The 27,890-nt window shown below is 45.9% G+C and overlaps 2 protein-coding genes across 2 annotated transcripts; both read left to right on the top strand.

The window, feature by feature from the left end:
* The first annotated feature begins 3,318 nt into the window (after positions 1–3,318).
* Positions 3,319–4,314, top strand: LOC112442198 (transmembrane protein PMIS2). The gene is made up of 2 exons (XM_059877501.1): positions 3,319–3,647; positions 3,860–4,314. Exons 1-2 carry the CDS (start codon positions 3,432–3,434, stop codon positions 3,986–3,988), a joined length of 345 nt encoding a protein of 114 aa, XP_059733484.1. The 5' UTR covers positions 3,319–3,431; the 3' UTR covers positions 3,989–4,314.
* A 10,757-nt stretch (positions 4,315–15,071) lies between these two features.
* Positions 15,072–17,224, top strand: LOC786928 (uncharacterized). The gene is made up of 3 exons (XM_015458122.3): positions 15,072–15,950; positions 16,294–16,550; positions 16,926–17,224. Exons 2-3 carry the CDS (start codon positions 16,332–16,334, stop codon positions 17,070–17,072), a joined length of 366 nt encoding a protein of 121 aa, XP_015313608.1. The 5' UTR covers positions 15,072–15,950; positions 16,294–16,331; the 3' UTR covers positions 17,073–17,224.
* The last annotated feature ends 10,666 nt before the right edge of the window (positions 17,225–27,890 follow it).

Below are 27,890 nucleotides of genomic sequence, written 5' to 3'. Positions count from 1 at the left end.
AGTGGGGTCGCAAAGAGTTGAACAACTGAGTGACTAACACTTTCACTTTCCTCTAAAACCAAGGGAACCATTAATATCAGCTAAAACCCAGTGGCATTAGCATCCATTGATGGTTTTCACCTGAGTTAGTAGTTACTATGGTGTTTGAATGATTGTCAGTTTTCTAATGATGCATAAGAAATTTCCACAAACTTAAGTTTGTTAACTTAGAGTTCTGTGTAGGTCAGAATGGCTGGGTTCTCTGCTCACCATTTTATAAGGTTAAAATCAAGGTATTGGCTTGCATTCTCATTTGGAGCTAGGACACTCTTCCAAATGAATCATGGTTATGTAAGGATTCAGATCCTTATTGTTGTGAAACTAAAATCCCCATTTCCCTCCTGGCTTTTAGCTGGGGGCCAGTCTGAGTTAAAGGTTGCCTGCATTTCTTGCCACGTGATCCTTACTGAGTTAAAGCCAGCTGGGGAGAGTCCTCCTTGCCTCTAAGCTGCCTCATGCCTGGGAATCTTTGCCAGTAAAATCCAGTCCTTTTTAGGAACTCATCTGATAAGGTTAGACCCTTTGAAGATATTCTCCCTATTTTACCATTAACTGATTGGGGACTTTAATTACAGATACAAAATCCTCTCACAGCAGCACACAGATTGGTACTTAATGAACAACTGGGAGCAGGTACATATGTACCAGAGAGCAGGAATCTTGGAGTTATCTTAGATTCTGCCTACCACAATGGTGATTTCTTATTTCCATCATTCCATCAATATGTATTCAGTTCAGTTCAGTTCAGTCGCTCAGTCGTGTTCGACTCTTTGCGACCCCATGATTCACAGCACGCCAGGCCTCCCTGTCCATCACCAACTCCCAGAGTTTACTCAAACTCGTGTCCAACAAGTCGGTGATGCCATCCAGCCATCTCATCCTCTGTCGTCCCCTTCTCCTCCTGCCCCCAATCCCTCCCAGCATCAGGGTCTTTTCCAATGAGTCAACTCTTCGCATGAGGTGGCCAAAGTATTGGAGTTTCAGCTTCAGCATCAGTCCTTCCAATGAACTCCCAGGACTGATCTCCTTTAGGATGGACTGGTTGGACCTCCTTGCAGTCCAAGGGACTCTTAAGAGTCTTCTCCAACACCACAGTTCAAAAGCATCAATTCTTCAGTGCTTAGCCTTCTTCACAGTCCAACTCTCACATCCATACCTGACCACTGGAAAAACCATAGCCTTGACTAGATGGACCTTTGTTGGCAAAGTAATGTCTCTGCTTTTCAATATGCTATCTAGGTTGATCATAACTTTCCTTCCAAGGAGTAAGCGTCTTTTAATTTCATGGCTGCAGTCACCATCTGCAGTGATTTTGGAGCCCCCCAAAATAAAGTCTGATACTGTTTCCACTGTTTCCCCATCTATTTCCCATGAAGTGATGGGACCGGATGCCATGATCTTTGTTTTCTGAATGTTGAGCTTTAAGCCAACTTTTTCCCTCTCCTCTTTCACTTTCATCAAGAGGCTTTTTAGTTCCTCTTCACTTTCTGTCAAAAGCGTGATGTCATCTGCATATCTGAGGTTATTGGTATTTCTCCCGGCAATTTTGATTCCAGCTTGTGCTTCTTCCAGCCCAGCATTTCTCATAATGTACTCTGTGTATAAGTTAAATAAGCAGGGTGACAATATACAGCCTTGACGTACTCCTTTTCCTATTGGGAACCAGACTGTTGTTCCATGTCCAGTTCTAACTGCTGCTTCCTGACCTGCATATACGTGTCTCAAGAGGCAGGTCAGGTGGTCTGGTATTCCCATTTCTTTCAGAATTTTCCACAGTTTATTGTGATCCACACAGTCAAAGGCTTTGGCATAGTCAATAAAGCAGAAATAGATGTTTTTCTGGAACTCTCTTGCTTTTTCCATGATCCAGCAGATGTTGGCAATTTGATCTCTGGTTCCTCTGCCTTTTCTAAAACCAGCTTGAACATCTGGAAGTTCACGATTCATGTATTGCTGAAGCCTGGCTTGGAGAATTTTGAGCATTACTTTACTAGCGTGTGAGATGAGTGCAATTGTGCGGTAGTTTGAGCATTCTTTGGCATCGCCTTTCTTTGGGATTGGAATGAAAACTGACCTTTTCCAGTCCTGTGGCCACTGCTGAGTTTTCCAAATTTGCTGGTATATTGAGTGCAGCACTTTCACAGCATCATCTTTGAGGATTTGAAATAGCTCAACTGGAATTCCATCACCTCCACTAGCTTTGTTCGTAGTGATGCTTTCTAAGGCCCACTTGAGGATGTCTTGTTCTAGGTGAGTGATCACACCATTGTGATTATCTTGGTCGTGAAGATCGTTTTTGTACAGTTCTTCTGTGTATTCTTGCCACCTCTTCTTAATATCTTCTGCTTCTGTTAGGTCCATACCATTTCTGTCCTTTATCGAGCCGATCTTTGCATGAAATGTTCCCTTAGTATCTCTAATTCTCTTGAAGAGATCTAGTCTTTCCCATTCTGTTGTTTTCCTCTATTTCTTTGCATTGATCTCTGAAGAAGGCTTTCTTATCTCTCCTTGCTATTCTTTGAAACTCTGCATTCATATGCTTATATCTTTCCTTTTCTCCTTTGCTTTTCGCTTCTCTTCTTTTCACAGCTATTTGTAAGGCCTCCCCAGACAGCCATTTTGCTTTTTTGCATTTCTTTTCCATAGGGATGGTCTTGATCCCTGTCTCCTGTACAGTCACGAACCTCCGTCCATAGTTCATCAGGCACTCTGTCTATCAGATCTAGTCGCTCAAATCTATTTCTCATTTCCACTGTATAATCATAAGGGATTTCATTTAGGTCATACCTGAATATTAGATGGCATTAAACTCAAAAAAGACCTTCAGTTGTGGCATATGGATCTAGTTCCCTGACCAGGGATCAAACCCAGGTCCGGAAGTCTTAGCCACCAAGGGAAGGCCGCGCCTAGTTTTCTTACGAGGTTTATCTACTTCCTCACTCCCACAGCTCTTGGGTGCAGTCCCTGATACTCCCTCCTGCCCTGAATGCAGATAGGGATCTGCAGGAAGCAGGAGCCGGAATCCAACCTATGGCTTGCAACTAATTCCTATCAGGGTGGGCGGAGTCAGTGTCCCGACTAAGGATGGAGCACCCTGTGAAAAGTGAAAGAAGCCTGGCAGGCTACAGTCCAGGGTCGCAAAGAGTCGGACTGGACTGAAGCGCCTCAGTACGCACCCAACAACCTCTTGAATCCTGGAGGAGCTGAGTAACGTGGGACCACGCCCCCTCACACGGGCAGCCAATCAGGACCTGCTCTGATTTCTCCATTGTGAAGTACTGGCCCTTGATGGTCTGGGGTCTGGGTCTTGGGATTCTCGATAGAACAAGGGGAGGCGTAGCGGGTTTGGCTCCGTTTTGAAGATACTTGGAGTCTTTTAGGGTATAAAAATCATGACCCCTATACCCGCCGACGCCGGCGCGCCGCCCCCCGCCCCAGGCCAGCCACCCGCGGCTCCAGGGGAACCGGGTGCAGAGGCTCAGCCACCAGTGATTACACAGACGAAAGAAGAATTGTTATTTTATGCCCCGGATTACCTGTGTTTGACCCTCGTGGCCGTAATTTTATTCCCTCCCCTGGGAATAACTGCACTCGTATTCAGCGTAAAGGTAAACCAGTGCCTAAACCTGGGCCCATCCTGTCCTCTACCTGCCCCCTTTGCTGTCCTCTACGTGCCCCCTTGCTGTCCCCATTGCATCTGCTCCTGTCCTGGGATATGGGTAGGGGTTTCCCCTCCTGACCGGAGAGGTGTCTAGCCATTACCCAGGGGTGTGACAAGGCTGGACTCAGAAACCCAAATCTAAAGCTCCCATTCCTACAGACCAGACAGGCCAACAAGAAAAGCCAATGGGAAGAAGCTTATATCAACTCGGGCCGAACTGGTTGGCTGGATGTATTCGCTATACTCATCGGTTTAGGCATCATTTATTTCTTAGTTCTATTTGTCTGAAGTCCAGGCCCAATAGCTGACAGGTTCACCCACCCCAACAGGACGGGCTCACCAAGACACTAACCAGCCAGATCAGCCACCATGCAAGAAAACAACAGCTGGATATCCCCTAGCCAGAAAACCTACCAGCCAAGGAGCTCAACATCCAAGCAACCCTCTAGCCCAAGAAAACACTACTTTATGCTCTTGGCGTCCAGCTCCGTCGTTATCCATCTTGGACATATTCATTTCGATGCTCTAGATGCCTTAAGCGCCTTGATACTGGGCTGCTCTTTCAGGAAAATATTTATTTAAACCAATAAAATCGAAGGGTATGTTCCAGCTTCTCCTGTGTGTACGTGTCTGTGTTTCTCTAGGGCTATGTGTTTCCCAAATCAGGTGAAAATCAGAATGACCTAATGGTGAAGTACAGAGACATAGAAATCTGGCAGATGTAGGTCTACATTCCACTTCTGACACTTTAAAAACTGTATATCCTTCAACAAGATAATTTTCTGGAAACTGATTCCTTTGTAAAATAGATATAATAATTGCCCATGTAGAATGATATTTAGAAATTTGAATTAATGTTCTCTAGGTTCATTCAAACTGGAATTCCAGGCTTCCAGTGTCTCAGAGAAGGGAGGGAAAATAGAAACTTCCTCCAGCTTTTGAGATTTAAAAGCCAAACTCTTAGGAAAGAAAGACCTCAAGAACTAAATAGTCGAATTGCCAGCAGAGCTGATCAGGACTGCCTCTCCCTTAATCCTGAAATGAAAATGGCTGCCTATTTACGGAATGAGGAAGTAGAGAAAGACTCAGTTCAGTTCAGTTCAGTCGCTCAGTCGTGTCTCTGCTGCTACTGCTGCTAAGTCGCTTCAGTCATGTCCTACTCTGTGCGACCCCATAGACTGAAGCCCACCAGGCTCCCCCGTCCCTGGGATTCTCTAGGCAAGAACACTGGAGTGGGCCGCCATTTCCTTCTCCAATGCGTGAAAAGGAAAAGTGAAAGTGAAGTCACTCATTCGTGTCCGACTCTTAGCGACCCCATGGACTGCAGTCTACCAGGCTCCTCCGTCCATGGGATTTTCCAGGCAAGAGTACTGGAGTGGGGTGCCATTGCCTTCTCCAGTCGTGTCTCTAGATGCCAGTATATCCATCAGAATTTCCCTAATAACATTCATCTCAGGAAGGGGCAGGGTGTCAAAGACCCTGCTTAATACTTATATTCCCACTGCACATACAAATCCTAGAGAGGCTTTAAGATTTCAAAGAAAATATGCTGTATGGTGTGGAGGTCTAGGAAGAAATGGTCTCTGACAGCCAAGTAGGATATTTCATGTCCCAGCTTGGTGAGGAGGAGGTGGAGGCTTACAGAATGCCAAGTGCCTGAGTGACAATGACTGTCAGAGGGAAACCAGGGACAACACAATCACCATCCAGAATGAATGAAAATAGAGATCAAGGATGATCCCATCGACAACACTCAGGGGTTTCTTCTGGGGCCCTAGCTTCACGGACAACCCTAAATGCACAAGAAACCTTAGGCTTAGTGGAATTAAGTTTCCACAGTCAAGGGGAATGGGAATTATCAGTAGAAACAAATTGAAAAGCTAGGGGAAAGACCGCTAACTCTTTCTCCATGCCCATCTCCTTTTCTTCATGGGAGCATGACTCAGTCACATTTCCTAGGTTCCCCTGCGTGGCCATGAGATTGTCTTTGGTTTCATGGTATGTGATCACAAATGATGTGTGCTACAAATAACCCTGGCCTTAACCCATCTCCCGCACAGGCACTCTGTCTTTTTCTTCCTCCCCTAGCTGATTGGGCAAATGATACCCCTGGTGATTTGAAGGTCACGTGTTATAGAGATGGAAGAGCTCCCATCTGCCTCAGTCCCTGAATCTTAGGGACTACCACTTTAAGATTACCTCCCTAAGATTACTACTGCCCTACCGCCTCCCATGATGGGAGCAGAGAATAAACTACTATGTTGTTCCATGTTATATATGATCCGCCTATTTCCATAACTTAATCCACCCTAACCTGTGTAAATGCAGGAAAGTAGAGTTACATTGCTTAGACATCTGGGGTTACAGCTTTAAAATCATACCCAACAAGAGACTCGTCGTGGAAGGTTTATGGAAAATAACGAGTGAAGGAGAGAATGAAAGTGCTAGTCTATGGTTAACCTTGACCTTAGCTGTTACAATGCTGTTGTGCAATACTGTTCCATGTTATGGGTGTGTCTGGGAAAGGAGATTATATCTGCTTGTCTGTTGTGTCAGTGGCTCTGGATGGTCAGGGTCAGCCATCCCTGTCGTTCCCCAGACCAGCCTAAGCTGGGGCTGTCACATTCATCTGCAGAGCCATGTCGAGTCAGGATGGCCTACGTCAGGGTGAACAGCCAAATCCAAAAAAGTCATATTGTGCTATAATACTTGGAAAGCCAACCAGTCTTCTCTGCTTCAGCTCGTAACTCCCCCCAACCTGCATTCCACTCTCAGGCATTCATCTGGTATTTACCAACATGTAATGTGAAAATGAAAGTTGTGTCGTGTCTCTTTGCGACCCCATAGACTATGCAGTTCATGGAATTCTCCAGGCCAGAATACTGAAGTGGGTAGCCATTCCCTTCTCCAGGGGATCTTCCCAACCCAGGAATCAAACCCAAGTATCCCGAATTGCAGGCGGATTCTTTACCAGCTAAGCCACCAGGGAATAAACCCCAAATGTCTATTCTATCTTGAGACATCATCAGTTGAATTATTATAATGAAACACACAGATATAACACCTACACATTTTTCTCTCCCCTCTACTTCCTGCAGAACGGGACTACCATTTTTATTCAATTTATAGGGATTATATTTCATTAGGCCTGTGTAAGTATGCTCCATTACTGAGCATGGTGGTTCATGGTGATTAAAAGTGAAAAAAGTGAAAGTGTTAGTCACTCAGTTGTGTCCGACTCTTTGCAACCCCATGGACTGTAGCCCGCCAGGCTCCTCTGTCCATGGAATTCTCCAGACAAGAATACTGGAGTGGGTTGCCATTCCCTTCTCCAGAGGAATCTTCCTGACCCAGGGATTGAACCCACTGTCTGAGCCACCAGGGAAGCCACTTATGGTGATTACATACTCTGAACTAATTTTTAAACTCAACAGCCAAGCAACCCATCTGCCTGGACTCCTTCAGATTTTTTTCTTCTTCTTTCTCCTCCGATTTTTGCTTCTCTTCTCCCTTGTCCTCCTGCTTCTCCTCACCTTCCTCCTCCTCCTTCCTCCGTTGGTTCTGTTTGCTCAGTTATCTATGTGCCCCTTCACGAATTGTTCCCAGACTCTCCAGAACTCTCTAACTGCTCTCAACAGAATTCCCCCATGGCCAAATCGGCCAGGTCATTTTTTATTCTCTTTTTCCTCTGGATCATTAAAACTGTTTCTTTACCTGAGATTTTAAAATTTAATTTTACTTATTTTTGGCCACACCATGTGGCAGTGCCTTGGCATGCAATATCTCAGCTCCCCATCCAGGGATCGAACCCCCACCCTCTCTTCCCTGCATTGGGAGCTTGGAGTCTTAACTACTGAACTGCCTGGGAAGTCCCATAGAATTTTTTTTTTTTTTTTGCACAACTTCCACACAAATATATTCTCACAAAAAAGCTCATGTTATGGGTGGTCCTGGTATCACTTTCCCCCTCTCGTAGGTTGCTGTTTAGTTGCTCAGTCATGTGTGACTCTTTGGGACCCTATGGACTGTAGCCTGCCAGGTTCCTCTGTCCATGGGATTTCCCAGGCAAGAATACTGGACTGGGTTGCCATTTCCTTCTCAAGGGGATTTTCCTGACTCAGGGATCCAACCCATGTCTCCTACATTGGAAGGTGGATTCTTTACCACTGAGCCACCAGGTAATTGCTGACAATATTTTATTGTAACTCTTTCAGTTGCTGCTGCTACTGCTAAGTCGCTTCAGTCATGTCCAACTCTGTGCGACCCCGTAGACAGCAGCCCACCAGGCTCCACCACCCCTGGGATTCTCCAGGCAAGAACACTGGAGTGGGTTGCCATTTCCTTCTCCAATGCATGAAAGTGAAGTCGCTCAGTTATGTCCGACTCTTAGAGACCGAATGGACTGCAGGCTCCTCCATCCATGGGATTTTCCAGGCAAGAGTACTGGAGTGGGTTGCCATTGCCTTCTCTGAACTCTTTCAGTTACCTTTATGCATTTCCATGTGCATACGTATTCAAACACTTTGATACCACACTTCTTCTTACCTCTAGGTCTTGAAAATGTGTTAATACTGAAGATTTTCAACACCAAATGCCCTGCATTCTACTTGTCAGTAACTCCCCTCTGTGAACTGATCATGGTGATTTCCAATTCCTAGTCCATCTTGTTCCAATAATTCGTCTCTGAGGACACAGGTGTTGAGTTCTAAACGTTGGGAGGATTAGCTGGGTTTTCTAATTGTGCAAGTAGAGGTGAATTTTAGGAGGCAGCAGATGGCTGAGCCCCGAGAGAGAGTCCTAGGCATGCTTACCACTAGTTTCTGTCCCCCACTCCTCTGTCCCCCAGCAGGAAGAGCAGCACAGAAGGAGGTCACCTCTCTGAACTGTAATCATTCAGTTCTGGAAGTTTGAAAGCAGTAGGCTGGAGGAGTGAGTGAATGTTCGAAGGTGAGGGGTTTACTCCCTAACTCTTCCATGAACACCACCAGCCTGGACTGTTGCTGCGGACTTCTAAAGGTACAGCCGATGATGTCCTCAAGGCAACTACATCAAAGTCAAGAGCAGGATCTGAAAAGCATCCTTCTGGCAACCCAGCCATTCCATCCACAGATTTATACCCAAAGAAATGTGTACATATATTCACCAAAAGATGTGCTAGAACAGCTAACACACCAAAAGATGTGCTAGCCAGTTTCATGGAAGACAATTTTTCCATGAACTTGGGCAAGGGGAGGGGTTGGTTTGGGAATGATTCAAGCATTATATTTACTGTGCACTTTATTTCTATTATTATTACATCAGCTTCATTTCAGATCATCAGGTATTAGATCCCAGAGGTTGGGGATCCTTGTGCTAGAATATTCATAGCAACTTTATTCCTAAGAACCCAGATTGGAAACTACCCAAATGCCCATAAACAGTAGAATGCCAGAATACACTGGGTGTGTATTCACCCAATGAAGGAGTTCCCTGGTGGCTCAGAGGTTAAAGCGTCTGCCTGGAATGTGGGAGACCCGGGTTCGATCCCTGGGTCAGGAAGATCCCCTGGAGAAGGAAATGGCAACCCACTCCAGTACTCTTGCCTGGAGAATCCCATGGAGGGAGGAGCCTGGTAGGTTACAGTCCATGGGGTCGCAAAGAGTCGGACACCACTGAGCGACTTCACTTTCACTTTTACTTTCACCCAATGAGTTCAGTTGGAAAAGATCTGAGCTGTACCTTTCTGATACGTGCACTTTTCAGTGATGCGTTAGTTGCTCAGCCATGTCTGACTCTTTGTGACCCCATGGACGGTAGCCCGCCAGGCTCCTCTGTCCACAGGATTTCCCAGGCAAGAATACTGGAGTCTGTAGCCATTCCCTTCTCCAGGGGATATTCCCAACCCAGGGATCAAACCTGGGTCCTCCTGCATTGCAGGCAGATTCTTTGAGTCACAGTGGACCTATCATACTTCAATAAATTGTTTTTAAAACTCCAAGATTACCCTCTGGTGCTTCCATTGCATGGACTGTGGATTCAGTCCCTGGTTGGGTAGCTAAGATCGAGCATCCCTCATGGTGCAGCCAAAAAGTTAAAAAAAAAAAAAAGAAGAAGAGAGAACTTGAGATCCCTGGTGGCTAAGACTCCTCGCTCCCAACGCAGGGGCCCAGGTTCAATCCCTGGTCAGGGAGTTAGATCCCACATGCTGCAACTAAGACTTAGCATGCCGCAATCAAAGATCCTGCATACAGCAATGAAGATTGATGATCTTGAGGGCCACAGCTAAGAACTAGTGCACCAGATAAGTAAATAAATACTTTAAAAACTTCAAAGGTTACCTTTAGGAAACAAAAACTACACACACACACACACACACATACACGCTCACTTTTCCTTCAATTTATTAAGCCTTGGCTCCTCCATGCATGCTGAGCTTTCCTTCAATTTATTAAGCCTTGGCCCCTCCAGCCACTTTCTGCTCCATACCACCTGTGGCCACCTGTGCACCTTATAAACACTCCACACCAGCTGGAGGCAGCCTTCAGTCTTCCTAGGGTGTCACACTTTTTCTTATAGTTGTTAGTTCCTGGAATCCATGTTTTTCTCTCCCTTTTTGTTTTAGCGGAGAAATGACAGAGAACATATCTCTCTGATTTAAAAAATAGGAACACAGGTTACAAATGTCCAGTTTCACCATCAACATGAACCCATTTGTTTTGATTATCTATACATTCCCTGGTGGCTCAGTTGGTAAAGAATCTTCCTGCCATTGTAGAAGACCCAGGTTCGATCCCTGGGTCTGGAAGATCCCCTGGAGAAGAAAATGGCAACCTACTCCAGTATTCTTGCCTGGGAAATCCCATGGACAGAGGAGCCTGCTGGCTATAGTCCATGGGGTTGCAAAGAATCGGACACAACTGAGCAACTAACACTTTCACAACAGCTTTCAAAACATACACAAACACACCTTGCTTACCACTGTTCTGTCTCCTTTCTGTCTTGTATTTTGAGATGTCTTAATTTTTGTTGGGTTAGAGTTCCAGGACTTCCTATGGTATGATACATGAGTGGTTAACTTAAATCCTGGATAAAATAAAAAGATTTCATAACTGGAACACATGAACAATCTTACTAGGGATAATATTTTTGTGTCACTGTCTCAATGGTCTGTAGCCATTTTCTCATGTCCATGCTCAGTGATGGCAGTAAGTCTGGTGCCAGCCTAATTCTCTCTCCTTTTTTTAAAAAAATTTTTTGTTTAGGCCCCATCTCAAGGCTTTCAGGATCTTAGTTCCTCAACCAGGGATTGAACCTGTGCCCTCTGTAGTGGAAGTGTGGAATCCTAACCATTGGACCACCAGGGAATTCCCTGCCTCTCCATTTAAGGAACTGTCTAGGACTTCCTGGGATGTTTGTCTTACTCTTAGAATTCAGGAACTTCACCAGAACAAGCCTAGGAGTGTGTGTGTGTGTGTGTGTGTGTTGTGCACCGTTCTGTCAGAAACTGTGAATTCTTTCCACGAGCAATATTTGGTCCAGCTTGGGAAAATTATATCTTATTATTACCTTGTTACTTCCTTTCTTTTTCTGAAGATTCCTACCTATTATCTATTAGATCTCCTGGACCTTTTAAATACTTTTTTCCTTGTGTTGTTGTTTTCTTGTTTTTCTCTGAATTAAATTTTCTATTTAATTATATGGACCAACAAATTTGTTGTTTATTTCGATTCTTCCCAGGTGGCACTAGTGGTAAATAACCAATGCAGGAGACATAATAGACTCGGGTTCAAATCCCTGGGTAGAGAAGATCCCCTGGAGGAGGAAATGGCAACCTATTCCAGTATTCTTGCTTGGAGAATCCCATGGGTGGAGGAGCCCGGTGGGCTACAGTCCATAGTGTTGCAAAGAGTCAGACACAAGTGAAGCAACTTAGCATGCAGCATGCATGCACTGTATATCAAGTTTAGATTTGTTGAATATTTTAAAATTATTGATATATATAAATAATTTAAAAAATCATTTAATTTAACTAATAAATTTTGTAGGGTTCAGTTCAGTCACTCAGTGGTGTCCAACTCTTTGAGACCCCATGAATCACAGCACACCAGACCTCCCTGTCCATCACCAACTCCCAGAGTTTACCCAAACCCATGTCCATTGAGTCAGTGATGCCATCCAGCCATCTCATCCTCTGTCGTCCCCTTCTCCTCCTGCCCCCAATCTCTCCCAGCATCAGGGTCTTTTCCAATGAGTCAACTCTTCGCATGAGGTGGCCAAAGTACTGGAGTTTCAGCTTCAGCATCAGTCCTTCCAATGAACACCCAGGACTGATATCCTTTAGGATGGACTGGTTGGGTCTTTTTGCACTCCAAGGGACTTTCAAGAGTCTTCTCCAACACCACAGTTCAAAAACATCAATTCTTCGGCACTCAGCTTTCTTCACAGTCCAACTCTCACATCAATACATGACTACTGGAAAAACCATAGCCTTGACTAGACGGACCTTTGTTGGCAAACTAATGTCTCTTCTTTTAAATATGCTATCTAGGTTGGTCATAACTTTCCTTCCAAGGAGTAAGTGTCTTTTAATTTCATGGCTGCAATCACCATCTGCAGTGATTTTGGAGCCCAAAAAAATAAAGTCTGACACTTTCCACTGTTTCCCCATCTATTTCCCATGAAGTGATGGGATCAGATGCCATGATCTTTGTTTTCTGAATGTTGAGCTTTAAGCCAACTTTTTCACTCTCCTCCTTCACTTTCATCAAGAGGCTCTTTAGTTCCTCTTCACTATCTGCCATAAGGCTGGTGTCGTGTGCATATCTGAGGTTATTGATATTTCTCCCAGCAAATCCAGCTTGTACTTCTTCCAGCCCAGCGTTTCTCATGATGTACTCTGCGTATAAGTTAAATAAGCAGGGTGACAATATACAGCCTTGACATACTCCTTTTCCTATTTGGAACCAGTCTGTTGTTCCATGTCCAGTTCTAACTTGCTTCCTGACTTGATCAGTTAGAGACCTCTCTCTTTAATAAAGAACTCTTCTCTTCCACAAATTCAATGGAAGCCCCTAAGCTAATTAGATGGTCAATTAGAGAACTTCTGAGGTCTCTTGGGAGAGCCACAATGTTCTTTTGCAGGCTGCTGGTGGCAGGTTCCTTTCACAGGCTAGATAGGAGGTTCTTGGGAGCAGCAGGCAACAAACTTATGCTCCTGAGTACCCATTATGAAGAGAATGGCAACTGTTTCCTTCTGTTTTGGACACAGTGCCAGAATGAGCTTTCTTGTTGTTGTTCAGTCACTCAGTCATGTCTGACCCCACTGAAGCATGCCAGGGTTCCCTGTCATTCACTATCTCCTGGAGTTTGCTCAAACTCATGTCGATTGAGTTGATAGTGCCATCCAACCATCTCATCCTCTGTTGCCCCCTTCTCCTCCTACCCTCAATCTTTCCCAGCATCAGGGTCTTTTCAAATGAGTCAGTTCTTCACATCAGGTGGCCAAAGTATTGGAGCTTCAGCATCAGCCCTTCCAATGAATATTCAGAGTTGATTTCCTTTAGGATTGACTGGTTTGACTACCTGGCTGTCCAAAGGATGCTCATAGAAAAAGTTTGAGTCACAAATACACACGTACACAAATTGGCTTCACAATTATTGACTGAATATTTGGAATTCATAAAAATTCAAATAAATCTCATAATAATGTAACCAATGTCATCACTGTTAAATTTTGTCAGCTGTTAAATTTAGTATTCATAAAAAGTGTAGTATCCATTGAATAACAACTTGGATGTCAGACTTCCCCCATTCCAAGAATTCTCTAACATGCAAAATGGTTGCCAACAAATCTTACCCAGGCTTCCCTGGTGGCTCAGTGGTAGAGAATCTGCCTGCCAGTGCAGGAGCCACAGGAGACACCGGTTCGATCCCTGGGTCAGGAAGATCCCCTGGAGGAGGGCATGGCCACCCACTCCAGTATTCCTGCTAGGATAATCCCATGGATAGAGGAGCCAGGTGGGCTATATAGTCCATGGGATTGAAAAGAGCTGGACACAACTGAACATGCATGAAAGGTAGAATCTTGGTGTATTTAATCTGTTGCTCTGCTGGTGGGGGATGTAGAAAACCTACCCTGTCCTTGGTTTTCCCTAGGTCCAACCTCAGAAATTGGGAGCCCTGCTTCTTTTTCCTCTTCCCCAGGCAACCTAATGAAAGAGGTTGCTACCAGAGGGGAATCTCAACTGGCAATTTCAGGGTCAGAGGCATAACACCTAGGGGTCTGTTAGAAATGCAAATTCATTGGTCCTATCTCAGACCTGCTAAATTGATCTCTGGGGATGTAGCTCAGAAAACTGTTTCAAGAAGCCCTCCAGAAGATTCTGATGGCATTCCTTCACTTCTACTGCCCCATCAACTGCTGGCTGACCTCTCCCACTTCTTAGAGCAAAGCCGAGGAGATTCTTCCAATGGCTGATGGCCACACCCTTGAAACTATTATGTTATCCTTTTCCACTGTTTTTGGACATAAAACCCTAAGCTGAGGAGCCTCTGTACTTCCAGAACCCAAAGAACCTCCTAAAGACAAAGTCCGGAGTTCAAAGTGAAGATCTCAGAGGGTCCTTGGCACTTGCACACTTTCTCATTCATTCCTCTAGTCTGGTATTTCTCAAACTTTAGCTTGCATTGGAATTGCATGGAGGGTGTATTAAAACAGATTTCAGGCACAACCGGGGTTTCATACTCAGAAAGTCTGGGGGTGGGCAAGAATTTGCTTTTTAATGAGATTTCCAGGTGATGTTGGCTCCGCTGGTCAGAGGACCATGCTTTAAAAAACACTGTTTAGGTCCAATTCTTCCCCTGGAGATTCCATCTCTGGCTTTCTCTATCAAGGCTGATCATTCTTTGAGCTCCTGCCACTCTCCTGTGTCATGCTTTACTGACAGCGCCCCCCCCCCCCCCCCCCCCCGCATCTCTTCCATACTATGACATTATGGGCTGTCACTGGAAGGCTGTCACTCTCAATCATGGCTTTGGTCCCATCCCCAAAGTTCTCCCAGAGCAAACATCGTGAAGGCACATTTCCCTTCCATCATCACAGACCAGGAAAGCTGACGAGAACAAGTGGGTCACAGATGAGACCTTTTCAATATGGGTCACTCTGCTGAATATGGAATCATGAGGGTTCTCAACATCTTACAGTTTTCTCAGCTTTATTTTCTGATGGCCTGGAAAAGCCAAAAGAAACACTCAACCTAAGAATCTCTAAGCCAAGGAACCAGCAACAGAGGCATCCTTCGATCATTCAGCCTCTGTTCAAGGGGATGAGTGCAGGCAGTTCATTTTCTTGCACCAGCGCCACACACAAGGCTATTAATTCAAAGGAAACCGTCAAAGTGAAAAACTCTAAGGAGGACTTGCTGGCTTGCAGACTGTGTGTGTGTTTGAATATGTGCAGTTGTGTGTCTGTTTATGCATCCTGATCTATCACTGAGTCCAGCCTCATGGCCCTTGTTTCTGTTCCTGTTCTTACCAAGCTCCTTCCTACCCCAGCACCTTTGTATGAATACTTGCTCTTCCCCCTGCCTGAAACTCTTTCCTCCGAATATTCTAGGGAATGGCTCTTCTTGTACTTCAGGTCTCAGCTTAGATGTTCCTTCTCAGAGGGACGTTTTCTGCCTATTTAACCCCACCCCGCAGTCCCGTGTGGGCCCTGGGAGTCCCTCTCCCTCCCCGTTCTAGTTATTCCGCGTAGGTCTTAATCTTCCATTAAATCGTTTAATCTTTTTGTTTGGGTGTTTTTTCCCCTTCTCTCCCAGCGACTGTAAATTCCAGGAAAGCCATGGTCTTGTCTGACTTAGTTACTACACCGTCCTCAGTGCCCAGCCTAAGTCTAGTGTTCAATAGGCTCCTTGTAGGCATATCAATAGGCCTTTTGCACTCAGATTCAATCTGGAAGTAAGACCCACACACTGTATGTTGAACCAATCAGGAATTCAAGTTGGGAACGACAACATAAAGGGCGAATACCTAGTCCAGTTTTTCACGGAATCAATTAAGAAGTCAAGAAGAAAGGGGATTGGCTAGGTAACATCACTTACCTACACTGAACCAATCAGAAGCCGGATCTGAGCACGGGCGGCACAACTATACGGGAACAGCCAATCATAATGTAGTGGTGGTCAGTGGGGAAACCACGCCCAGTAACTCAAATCCCCGAGACTGCCTCCGGGACTGAGAGGTGAAGGGAAGTCCTAGACACGTTAACTAGGTTTGTGATGGGTTATCAGAAAATTTAAGTGTGTATATGTGGAGGATGTTGGGAGAGTTAAGCGGAGGAAAGTAGTTAGAGGGAGATACGGAGTGGGTAATGGGGCAGGGTACAGAGGAGTTACCAGAGGATAGAGGAGGGTTGAATCGTGCTATAGGGCCAATCGAAACTGTTATATAGGCACATATATGGTATGGTGGGTTCTGGTTTGGTGTGCTGCCCCCTGGTTTGGGGCAGTGTCTCGTTTTCAGTGCCTGTCTGGGTAGAGGGATTGGTTCAGACAGTCTTCATTTCTTGGGAACTCAGATATCCCCTCTTTGGGTCCCATTTCCCTCGTCTACAGATTGCACCTGCTCAGCGTCTCCTCCTCTGGCCAAGGTCATGGCTACTGAGACTGACCCCAAGGACCGAGAGTCCAAGATTGCTCCAGTGCAGGTTATCCCACTGCAGCAGGTCCACCCGATGCAGAAGGTCTACCCGATGCAGCCAGTCATCCTGGTGCCCTTGAATCCTCCGGAGAAAGATTATTTGTTTCTCTCCATCACTTCCTTCTTCTTCTTCATTCTGCTGGCAATCCCGGCCCTCTTGTTCTCCTTCAAGGTGGGCACCACTCAGCTACCACCAACTCCTGTAGCCCCCAGATCTGCCTTCTCTGTCCCATCCCACCTTCCTGCTCCTCCCTAACAATCCCCTTTTCTTCCTCCTGGGGGATTTACTCCTGCTTCACTACGTAGCTGCCCTTGTTCCTCCCCAGGAGCCCCCTCTCTGCTCCCCACTCCTGTGTTCTGCCCAGACCCACACCCTCATCCTGGCTCCCTTCTTTCTTCCTTTTTCCACTGAGGTGCTGACCCCTGCACTTTACACCCCCACACCGCTGTTACTGGTCTTTCACACCCCACCTCTCCCCAGGGATGCCCTTCCCTCATCCCCTTTCTCCTTGGAAACACTGCCACCAGCTTGCCTTCATCCCCACAGACCCGTGAAGCCAACATCCTTGGGGACCAGAGGAAAGCACAGAGAAATTCCAGACTGGCCTTGGGCTTCAGCATCTCAAGCATCCTGGTGGGCTCCACTCTCATTATTTCCTCCATTGTTATCAGAGCCATAAAGCAGCAAGAATGAGATCATCCTGAAAGTTCAGTTCCCTCAGAAAGTTATGAACTGTACCTCATGGGTCCTCTTGGAACCTTTGAACTTGAACATCAGTAGCCTACCTATACTGGGGGGAAGTTCCCCACCGTTGGGTTTTTGAGAGCAATAAAGTTTATGAGGAAGTTTCTGCTTTCCTTTAATCTGTATGTATGTGTGTGTGCACACATGTTCTCATGCCCCTGCATGTCCACTTCAGAGTTCCAGGGGGCTTATTTACACATTCAGTGAATAATGCAAATCATTTATTAGGCAACCACTCTACTGTGTCAGGCAGTTTTAGGCCTTAGTGATTCAGTGCTGATTCAAGAGATGAGGGATCTACCTCCATAGAACTTGCTCTATTTTGAGAGGACACAGAAAAAAGGGTAAAATGTAAAGCAAGAAGATGGTTCTGGGTCCACTCTGTCTAACAGAACATTTGGCAATGATAGAAATGCTTTGTAATCCGCTCTGTCCAATATGGTACCTACTAGTCACAGGAGACTGTTGAGCACTTGAAATGAGGCTAAGTGCAACTAAGGAGCTCAATGTTTAATGTAACTTAATTATAATTAATTTAAATTAAATTTGACACACATGGTTAATGGCCACTGTCCTGGACAACACAGTTCTAGGTAGTGTTAACATTATGAAGAAGAAAAAAATTGGGCGAGTAGGAAGAGGGACTTATGACAAGGAAAACTCTCACTGGAGAGCTGATATCTGAGCTGTGGTCTGAAGTGAGAGGAGGGGAGAGCCTTAGAAAGTTCTGGAAGAGAGTTCTAAGCAGAACAGCAAGTGCAAAGTCCCCAGGGCAGGAAGGAGCCTGACTTGTCCCCAGAAGACTAGTGGGACTGGGGTGGAGCAATGGGAGTGCTACGGAATAAGTTCAGAGGGTGGGCAGGAGGCAGGTCACAGAGAGGCTGGAAGGTCACAGGAAGAAGGCTGGATTTTAAATGTGAAGTGAAGCTATTACAGGTACTAAACAGGGAGAACACAGACTCTGGATTCTGTTTTTAAAAGAGTTCCATGTCTAAATTGAATGTAAAATATCTTTGAATAGGTTCGGTTACCAACTCCAGTTTTGGAGGGGTGATCCCCACACTTAATAAGCTACTGTCAGACACTAGCTGGATGTCCTGTGTGCATGCGTGCTCAGTCACTCAGTTGTGTTCAACTTTTTGGGACCCCACAGACCATAGCCCACCAGGCTTCTCTGTCCATGGAATTTTCTATGCAAGAGTACTGGAGTGGGCTGTCATTTCCTTCTCCAGGATGTCCTACAATTAAACTCAATTCTGACACTGCTTGGTGCTAGCACCAAATTCCACAGTTTGAGGGCTCAGTCAGTCCTACAAGGCAGCTCCCACCCTCCCCAACCACTTCAGATGCCAGTCACAAGCCTGACCACCCAGGTACAGATTGAAGTTTCCTACAACCTCTTCCTGAGACTTCAGACACCAGTCCTCAGTCTGGGTTGTTACCTGTATGTCTAACTGACTGATTGTAAATCAGAGGTTCGTACAATCTCCTCCTCAGGACTGATTAATTAGAGTGGCTCATAGAATTCAGAGAAACAACTTACTCAGTAGATTGAGTTCAGTTCAGTTGCTCAGTCGTGTCCAACTCTTTGTGACCCCATGGACTGCAGTATGGCAGGCTTCCCTGTCCATCACCAACTCCCAGAGCTTGCTCAAACTCAACGTCCTTCGAGTCAATGATGCCATCCAACCATCTCATCCTCCATCATCCTCTTCTCCTCCTGCCTTCAATCTTTCCCAGCATCAGGGTCTTTTCCAATGAGTCAGTTCTTCACATCTTTGAAGTGCCAAAGTATTGGAGCTTCAACTTCAGCATCAGTCCTTCCAATGAATATTTAGGACTGATTTCCTTTAGGATTGACTGGTTTGATCTCCTTGCTGTCCAAGGGACTCTCAAGATTCTTCTCCAATACCACAGTTCAAAAGCATCAATTCTTTGGCACTCAGCTTTCTTTATGGTCCAACTCTCACATCCATACATGACTACTGGAAAAACCATAGCTTTGACTAGATGGACCTTTGTCAGCAAAGTAATGTCTCTGCTTTTTAATAGGCTGTCTAAGTTGATCAGAGCTTTTCTTCCAAGGAGCAAGTGTCTTTTAATTTCATGGCTGTAGTCACCATCTCCAGTGATTTTGGAGCCCAATAAAAGAAAGTCTGTCACTGTTTCCGTTGATTCCCCATCTATTTGCCATGAAGTGATGGGACCAGATGCCATGATCTTAGTTTTCTGAATGTTGAGTTTAAAGCCAGCTTTTTCACTCTCCTCTTTCACTTTCATCAAGAGGCTCTTTAGTTCCTCTTTATTTTCTGCCGTAAGGGTGTTGTCATCTGCATATCTGAGGTTATTGATATTTCTCCTGGCAATCTTTATCCCAGCTTGTGCTTCATCCAGCCCAGCATTTTGTGTGATATACTCTGCATATAAGTTAAATAAGCAGGATGACAATATACAGCCTTGACGTACTCCTTTCCTAGTTTGGAACCAGTCCATTGTCCCATGTCCAGTTCTAACTGTTGCTTCTTGACCTGCATACAGATTTCACAGGAGGCAAGTAAGGTGGTCTGGTATTCTCATCTCTTTAAGAATTTTCCACAGTTTGTTGTGATCCACACAGTCAAAGGTTTTGGTGTAGTCAATAAAGCAGAAATACATGTTTTTTTCTTGAACTCTTGCTTTTTCTATGGTCCAACAGATGTTGGCAATTTGATATCTGGTTCCTCTGCCTTTTCTAAATCCAGCTTGAACATCTGCAAGTTCTCAGTTCATGTATTGTTTTAGCCTGGCTTGGAGAATTTTGAGCATTACTTTACTAGTGTGTGAGATGAGTGTGAGATGTGTATGATAGTTTGAACATTCTTTGGCATTGTCCTTCTTTGGGATTGGAATGAAAACTGACCTTTTCCAGTCCTGTGGCCACTGCTGAGTTTTCCAAATTTGCTGATGTATTGAGTGCAGCACTTTCACAGCATCCTCTTTTAGGATTTGCAATAGCTCAACTGGAATTCCATCACCTCCACTAGCTTTGTTCATAGTGATGCTTCCTAAGGCCCACTTGACTTCTCATTCCAGAATGCCTGGCTCTAGGTGAATGATCACACCATCGTGGTTATCTGGGTCATTAAGATCTTTTTCAATAGCTCTTAGTAGATTACCAGTTTATTATAAAAGGATGTAACTCAGGAACAATCAGATGGAAAAGATGCACAGTGCAAGGTCTGGGGAAAGGTCACAGAGCTTCCATGTTCTCTTTAGGGGAAACACCCTCTTAATACCTTCAGATGTTCACCAGCCCAGATACTCTCTGAATCGTCCTTTTGGGTTTTTATAGAGACGTTTGTTAAGACTTAAAGAAAAATGCATAAGAGCTGTGAATTTAGGTTTTGTTGAGGGAAATTACTGAGAATTATATCCCAGGAAACAGTCTCTCAGTAGCTCTGAGGGGACCATTTGAGGGGGGTTTCTTGGTGGCTCAGTGGTAAGGAACCCGCCTTCCAATGCAGGAAACATGGGCTCAATCCCTGGGTTGGGAAGATTCCCCAGAGGAGGAAATGGCAACCCATGCCAGTATTCTTGCCTAGGAAATCCCCTGGACAGAGCATCCTGGCAGGCTAGAGTTGGCTGGAGTCCTAAAAGAGTTGTACACGAGAACTGTGCTAGCTACAAAATTAATTCAGGATGACCACAGACCTAGATATGAAAGCTAAAACTTAATATAAAGCTTCTATGAGAAAGCACAGGAGAGTCTTTTTTATAACCTTTGCATAGGTAGACAAAGATTTATTATGTAAGACAAAAAAAACCTAAGCACAATAATAAAAATGACAGTTGGATTTTATTAAAATTTAATACTTCTGCTTGTGAAGACACCACTAAGAAGGTGAAACGTTGTTTCAAATTGAAAGAAAATATTTGCAATAAGAAAAAATAAGCAGTTCAGCTTTTTTAATGAGCAGAAAACATGAACATGCATTTCACAAAATGTAATTTCCACACGGCCATAGCATATGCAAAGTGATTAACATCCTTTGTCATTAGGGAAATTCAAACTGAAACCAAAATTAAAAAGACTATTGCCAGCAAATTTTGGCAAGAACGCAGGGATCCATCTGTAGTCATTGGCTTCAAGCAACAGAGAAGCAAACTGATCCTTTTACAGAACAAGCACACAGTAGTGTTGACCTGAAAAAGTAGACTGCCAGATATTTCTCCAGCAAGTGTTAGTCACTCAGTCATGTCTGGCTCTTTGTGATCTCATGGACTGTAGCCCTCCAGGCTCCTCTGTCCAAGGGGTTCTCCAGTCAAGAACCCCGGAGTGGGTACATTCCCTTCCTCAGGGGATCTTCCCAACCCAGGCATCAAACCCCAGTCTCCTGCATTGGAGGCAGATTCTTTACCATCAGAGTCACCAAGGCAACCCCCAGCTAAGAGGGGATCTTTCTTCTTCCTGTAGGACTCTGCTGTTGCTGCAAGGTACCAGAGTGCCCCCTTCTGGTATCCTAACTACTTGATTGACATTTCTTTTTATTAATCTTTTACCGTAGGCAGGTTGAAGGCACAAGTACCTAGCTTTATTTACAGCTTTTCTCCTAGTCCTGCCCTTATACCTGGTTTTGTGGACAAAGGAAACTCTAGAATGTTAATTCAAGGGAATTTCAGAAGTTGGGTGAGCCCCTGGAGAGAGTGGCAGGTGGGACAGCCCTTGCAGTTCACTCTCACTTGCTGAAACCCCACCAAAGAACGGCTCTGGTCAGAGTTGCACATTAAACCCTTAGTGAGACAGAGCACTGGGAGCGATGGCCTTCCTGGGATGTAGCCCACTGGCTAAGAGACACATGACCACCAGCCATGGGATCCACCTGGCAAGAAACATACCAGCCAAGGGACTCTCAGCCATGGATGAGGGTTCTCTTTCTTTCTTTTTGCTTGCACTGGGTCTTCGGTGCTGTGCTCGGGCTTTCTCTAGCTGCAGCGAGTGCGGGCTTCTCTTCATTGCAGCGCACAGGCTTTCTCACTGCAGTGGTTTCTCTTGTTGCGGAGCATGGGCCATAGGCACATGGGCTTCGGTCGTTGTGGCACGCGGGTTCAGTAGCTGTGGCGCACGGGCTTAGTTGCTCTGCAGCAGGCGGAATCTTCCCAGACTAGGGATCAAATCCGTGTCCCCTGGATTCTTATACATTGGACCTCCAGGGAAATCCTGGGGCGTTCGTTCTTATCAGTCTGTGTTGATGATTTCTCTGGTAGAAGGTGAGAAGCAATCTTTGGCAACATGCTTTCTGCCTACACCTGTTCTGCCTGCACCTTTCGGCTTCCATGCTTCCAGGGACTGGGGAGGGTGACAGCCTAAGATGAGGAAGGCATCACTGAGTCCTCATCTTAGGAGACAGACATACACATGTTCAGACAGACACTCTCAGGTCCCACATGGCTATTGCTGGCTGATGTTTCTGGCTCATTCTCTCTGCCAGATACTCCTTTTTTCCATCCCCAAGTCCCACCATGTTCAAGGGATTCAGGGCTCAGGGCACTGCGCCATTCTCCCTAAGAATAAAACTGCCAGACACTGTCTTCAGGCAAAACAAAAACCTTCTGCTTTCCACTCTCCATTCAGCTCGGGGCAGCTGGAGAAACTCCACAAGGTAAGCCAGATTCTATCCCTCCCTGGATTAAACCCTCCATATTCCCATGGCTCTTGGGATCAAACCCAAATCCCTCACCCAGGTATTCAGCTCAGCCTTGGTCAGCTGCTCTCTTCCTGCCTCTCCACACTCTACCCACACTGTCCTTGCTTCTGTTGCTGGAACACACAAATCTCTTTCTCACTTCAAGACCTTTGCACTTGCCATTCCCCCTGCCTGGAACTCTTTCCCCCCGATCTTCACATGGCTGGCCCTTCATCCACGGTCTCAGCTTGGATGTCCTCTTCCAGGCAGGCCATCCTTGACCGCCTCACTACTCATCTGCCCTCCTGCACCCTCCTGGGTTCCTCGCCCTTGTGTCCTATTTATTCCCCATGGCCCTTGGTCATCTCTGAAATCATTTGGCTTATTTATCCAGGTTTTCCCTCTCCATCTCCCCACCTCCTGCATGGTCTCTGAATGCCGGGACAGCTGTGGCTTTGCCTTTCTTGGCTTTCACTTGGCCCTCAAGAGCAGAGTGCTGCCTGGAGCACCCTAGGCTTCTGATATTTTCATTCTAAAAACAGCAACGACAACATTACACCTTGCCCTTTGCACTTATGGAGCTTAACAAAGAATCATTCCAGAATTTAGTAGCCTGTACTTGAGGTTCATTCATTGAGTCAATCAGGAGCTCAAACTGGGAACAACAAAAAGGCAAATAGTTGAAACCCTACCTCTTTATTCATTGAATCAATGAAGGGGACAAGGCAGAGAAGAGGGGTGGGGAGTGCCTAAGTAATGCCTCCTTAAAACACTGAACCGACCAGAATCTGGGTCTAAACCCTTTTGAGACATCATCATCTGACCCTCCGCCACCTCCTCCATATCAGGGCAGCCAATCACAATGAAGTGGTAGCCAACAGAGGCCATGCTCCTGTGACTCAACTCTCCAGGGCAGCGCCAGGGCTAGGTTGAGCGGTCAGTAGTGGCATTAACTGGGTTTGTGGATGATGATCCAGAGTGGGGAGTTTAAGGGCACCAGGAAGGGGTCAAAAGAGGATAGCCAGAGCTAGTATGGGATAGACAGGGGGATGATGGATGTCTGGGTGTCCAGGATGGAATTGTAAACTCACAGGAAAGTTTTTCTTGGGTGGAAAGGAAATAATTTGTGTGGGAAAGAGGCTGGAGGTTAGAAAGGAACAAGAAAAAGTTGTGAGAGACGAGAAGATTATAGGGGTCAAGGAGAGGGTTACATGGGATAAGAAGGTTCTCATGGGACAGGGAGAGGGTTAGGAAGGGATCTGGGAGGTTATGGGGTCTTGAGAAAGGGTTTGAGGAGAAACAGGGAGGGATTTATATGAATAAATTGAAGGGTTTATAGAGGCAGGGGGAGTATAAGACAGATAAGAAGTTGTGGGAGGGGATTATAGGGGTTTAGGAAAGGGTTATGGGGAGCAGAAAGGGAGTTCTAGAGGACAGGGAGAGGTTATAGGAGGAGGGTGGGTTATGGGAGGTGTTAAGAGAGACAGGAAGGTTGTTACTGGATCAGGGAGAGGAGTGTAGCAGGATGAGGACAGAGTTGCAGGATGGGGAATATGGGGTACACAAAAAGGATTACAGAAGTGACCAGAGGGTTAGAGGGGTACCGAGAGTAAGTCATCATTTAAAGCAGTGGTTCTCAAAGCCTGGTCCCTATCCTGAAGCAGCAGCTTCACCTGGGAAATTGTCAGAAATACACATTCTTTTTAAAAGGTTTTTTTTTTTTTTTAATTTACTTTTTTGGCTGCACCAGGCCTTAGTTGCAGCATTTGGGATCTTTAGTTGTGGCATTCAAACTCTTAGTTGCAGCATGTAGGATCTAGTTTCTTGATCAGGGATTGAACCCAGGCCCCCTGCATTGGGAGCATGGAGGCTTAGCCACTGGACCACCAGGGAAGTCCCAGAAATGCGCATTCTTGAGCCCTGCCCCAGACCTACCGAATCAGCAATTTTGGGCACTCAGTTACCTGTTCCAGTAAGTCCTCCATGTGACTCTGTTGTATGTTTAAGTTTTAGCATCACTGGGCTAAAGTGACCATTCCATTTAACATCCAAACTGAGAATTTTCTAAACTAAAAGGGAAGCTCTCAGTAATTTGGTAGGACCAGGCTTAACTAACTGGACTGCACAGCAAACCAGGATGGAGAATGTTACTGGAGAGCAGGAGTGGGTGTAGGAGGACAAGAGAAGCTTGCAGGGTTTCTGTTTCTTGAAGGGTGTTATATAGGGCCAGCAGGAGTATTATATGGAACCACTGGGATGTCGCAGGGTCTGTTTTCCCATAGTGGTTGCCAGGGTCTTTGTGGGGCAAGGACTTCCAGCACTCTCCTGTTGGCGCTGTTGGTTCTATTGCTGTGGAATCCGGAATTACAAAACACACCTCGGAGGACACTCAAGACAGTGCAGTACAGTTTATTACGCCAGCGGGTCCAAGGGGAATCAGTTCCCAACAAGGACCCTGATGTTTCTGAAAGGCCCAGTTTTATACCCACTGGCGGGTATAAAAACTGATTCCCCTTGGACCCTCTGGTGTAATAGACTGTACTCCACTGTCTTGAGTGTCCTCCGAGGTGTGTTTTGTAACTCCAGATTCCACATTTCTGGTGCATTGGCCAGGAAGCCCTTGGAGAGACAGGCCTATTGAGCCTCTGCCTATGGATTGGCTCTTGTTTTAGCAACTCGTCCTTACAGGCGGACTTCACAAGACTGTGGATGACAGAAGGGAAGTGCACAGGTAGGTCCCACTGTAATAGTGGAAGAAGGGGCCTGATCAACCCCTCGGGGCTGGATGAGTCTGTGGCGGCTGTGTCCTCCTAGGCTCAGTGGGAAACTGTTTACCGAAATAAGTGGTACTCTGTTCACTAGGCCTGTACTGATTGTTTGTCAACATAGCTTTTAGTTTCCAAGGGACTGTCCCCTTTGCCACGACACTCTTCCATTCTTAGGGACTCAGGGACCTCCCGAGCATTGCTTGGGGCCAGATTGGGAAGTGTGGCTTTGCATGCACGTTTGGCTGCACCAGCCAGTGGTAAGGTGGTCTTGGATTTAGCAAGGATCAATCAGACTTGTGCAAAGAAGAGTACGTGGAAGCCTTAATTGACTGGATCTGGCTGGCTGCTGAGAGAGCAAGAGGAGCACGAGAGGCGTTGTAGAAGGAAAGTGAAAGCGGGGTGGGTAGCGGAGAATCCAAGCCGGCTGCTCTTGGATGCATGATTAAAAACTTGAGAAAGGGCTTTGGAGGAGACTTTGGCATAAAGTTAACCCCTGCTACTGCTAAGTCACTTCAGTCGTGTCCGACTCTGTGCAACCCCATAGACGGCAGCCCACCAGGCTCCTCTGTCCCTGGGATTCTCCAGGCAAGAATACTGGAGTGGGTTGCCATTTCCCTCTCCAATGCATGAAAGTGAAGAGTGAAAGTGAAGTCGCTCAGTTGTGACCGACTCTTAGCGACCCCATGGACTGCAGCCTACCAGGCTCCTCCGTCCATGGGATTTTCCAGGCAAGAGTACTGGAGTGGGGTGCCATTGCCTTCTCCAAAGTTAACCCCAAACAAGCTTAAAACCTTTTGTGAGGTAGACTGGCCATCCTTTGGGGTAGGATGGTCCTCAAAGGGAACCCTAAAATTGGACAAAGTTTGTGCTGTGTACTCTGGTAACCAGGCAACCAGGCCACCCAGATCATTGACTCATGGCTACTAATTGCACAAAACCCATCCCCTAGCACCCGGGTATGTTACCTTGAAAAAGGAGAAAGCAAGATTTTGCTAGTGCAGGCAGAACCCAGGCAAGAAAAGCTGGGGGAAAAAAAAAATCATGATCCAGAGGAAGAGGAGCTCCCACTTCCTCCCCCATACTGGGGAACACTGCAGGGACTCCCAGAGCAGGAGGAAGAAGTGAGAAAAGAGGGAGATTTTCTCCCCACGTCCCCCGATTGAGGAGGCTCCTTTCCCTCTTACTGCGCCACCGAGTGTGATGGGAGAGACTTCGCGTTATACCCGCCCTACCCAGTTCAGAGGAAGGGAAAAAGGGAGAGCTGAGTGTTCAGATTGGCTGAGGTCTACAAAGAAACCTCGAGCGAGAGGTTTTGCAGATGCTTCTTAGGAAAGTCCAGGCGGCACTGCAAGTGGGGTCAGATGGGCACACTCATCCTGGCCCAACTGTTCTTTACTACCCGCTGTTGTTCTCCATATATAAGGAAAGGGGGCTATTAACTGCAACTGACAAAGAGATAAAAAAATAAAGAGAAAATTCTGCTGCTGTTGGAAGCAGTGTGGGAACCCGCTACAGTGGCAGTAATGCCCTGTAGGAGCCACCAGGGGTCGGACCCACCTCAGGCGAAAGGGAGCTGTCTGGCTGACCGAGCAGCAAAGCAAGCAGCCGCCCAGGACAATATAGCAACCAAACTTATGGTGATGCCTGTGGTGTCTAGCCTACTAACCGCTCAAGTGGTCCCAATCTATGACAAGTAAAAGAAACCACCTGGGCATGCACTGAGCAAGGAACACTACAGGAGGATGGATGGTGGGAACTCTCAGATGGGATGCTTTTTGTCCCCTCTAGGGCATTTCAACTGGTTACAGATTTCCATCAATCTACACGTTTAGGGAAAACAAAGACTTATGAGATTTTAGCTTGCTATTTTGTCATACCACGTCTAATAGCCTTGTGGGCAAATGCAAGCCACCTGTAACCTGTAACCTGTGCCAAGAATAATCTGCCTCCCAAGGAGACTGCACCTCCTGGAACACAATTAAAGGGGACAGCTCCATTTGAACATCTAGAAGTAGACTTCACTGAGGCAAAGCCATGCTGAGGCTATAAATATTTGCTGGTAACGGTATGTACTTTTACAGGATGAGTAGAAGTTTACCCCACCAAGGCTGAAAAAGCAAAGGAAGTGGCCTGATTCTTGCCGAGAGACATTATTCCTAGGTTTGGGTTCCCTCTGAGTATGGAATCAGATAATGGGCCTGCATTTGTGGCTGAATTACTCCAACTGGTCTGCAAAGCAGTCAATGTTAAATGGAAACTACATACAATGTATAGGTCACAAAGCTCAAGAATGGTTGAGAGAATGAACTGGACCATCAGGGTGACTTTGGCAAAAT

This window comes from Bos taurus, chromosome 18 (assembly GCF_002263795.3).
Source record: "Bos taurus isolate L1 Dominette 01449 registration number 42190680 breed Hereford chromosome 18, ARS-UCD2.0, whole genome shotgun sequence".
NCBI lineage: Eukaryota > Metazoa > Chordata > Mammalia > Artiodactyla > Bovidae > Bos > Bos taurus.
This window is presented reverse-complemented; position numbering and strand designations above follow the sequence as displayed.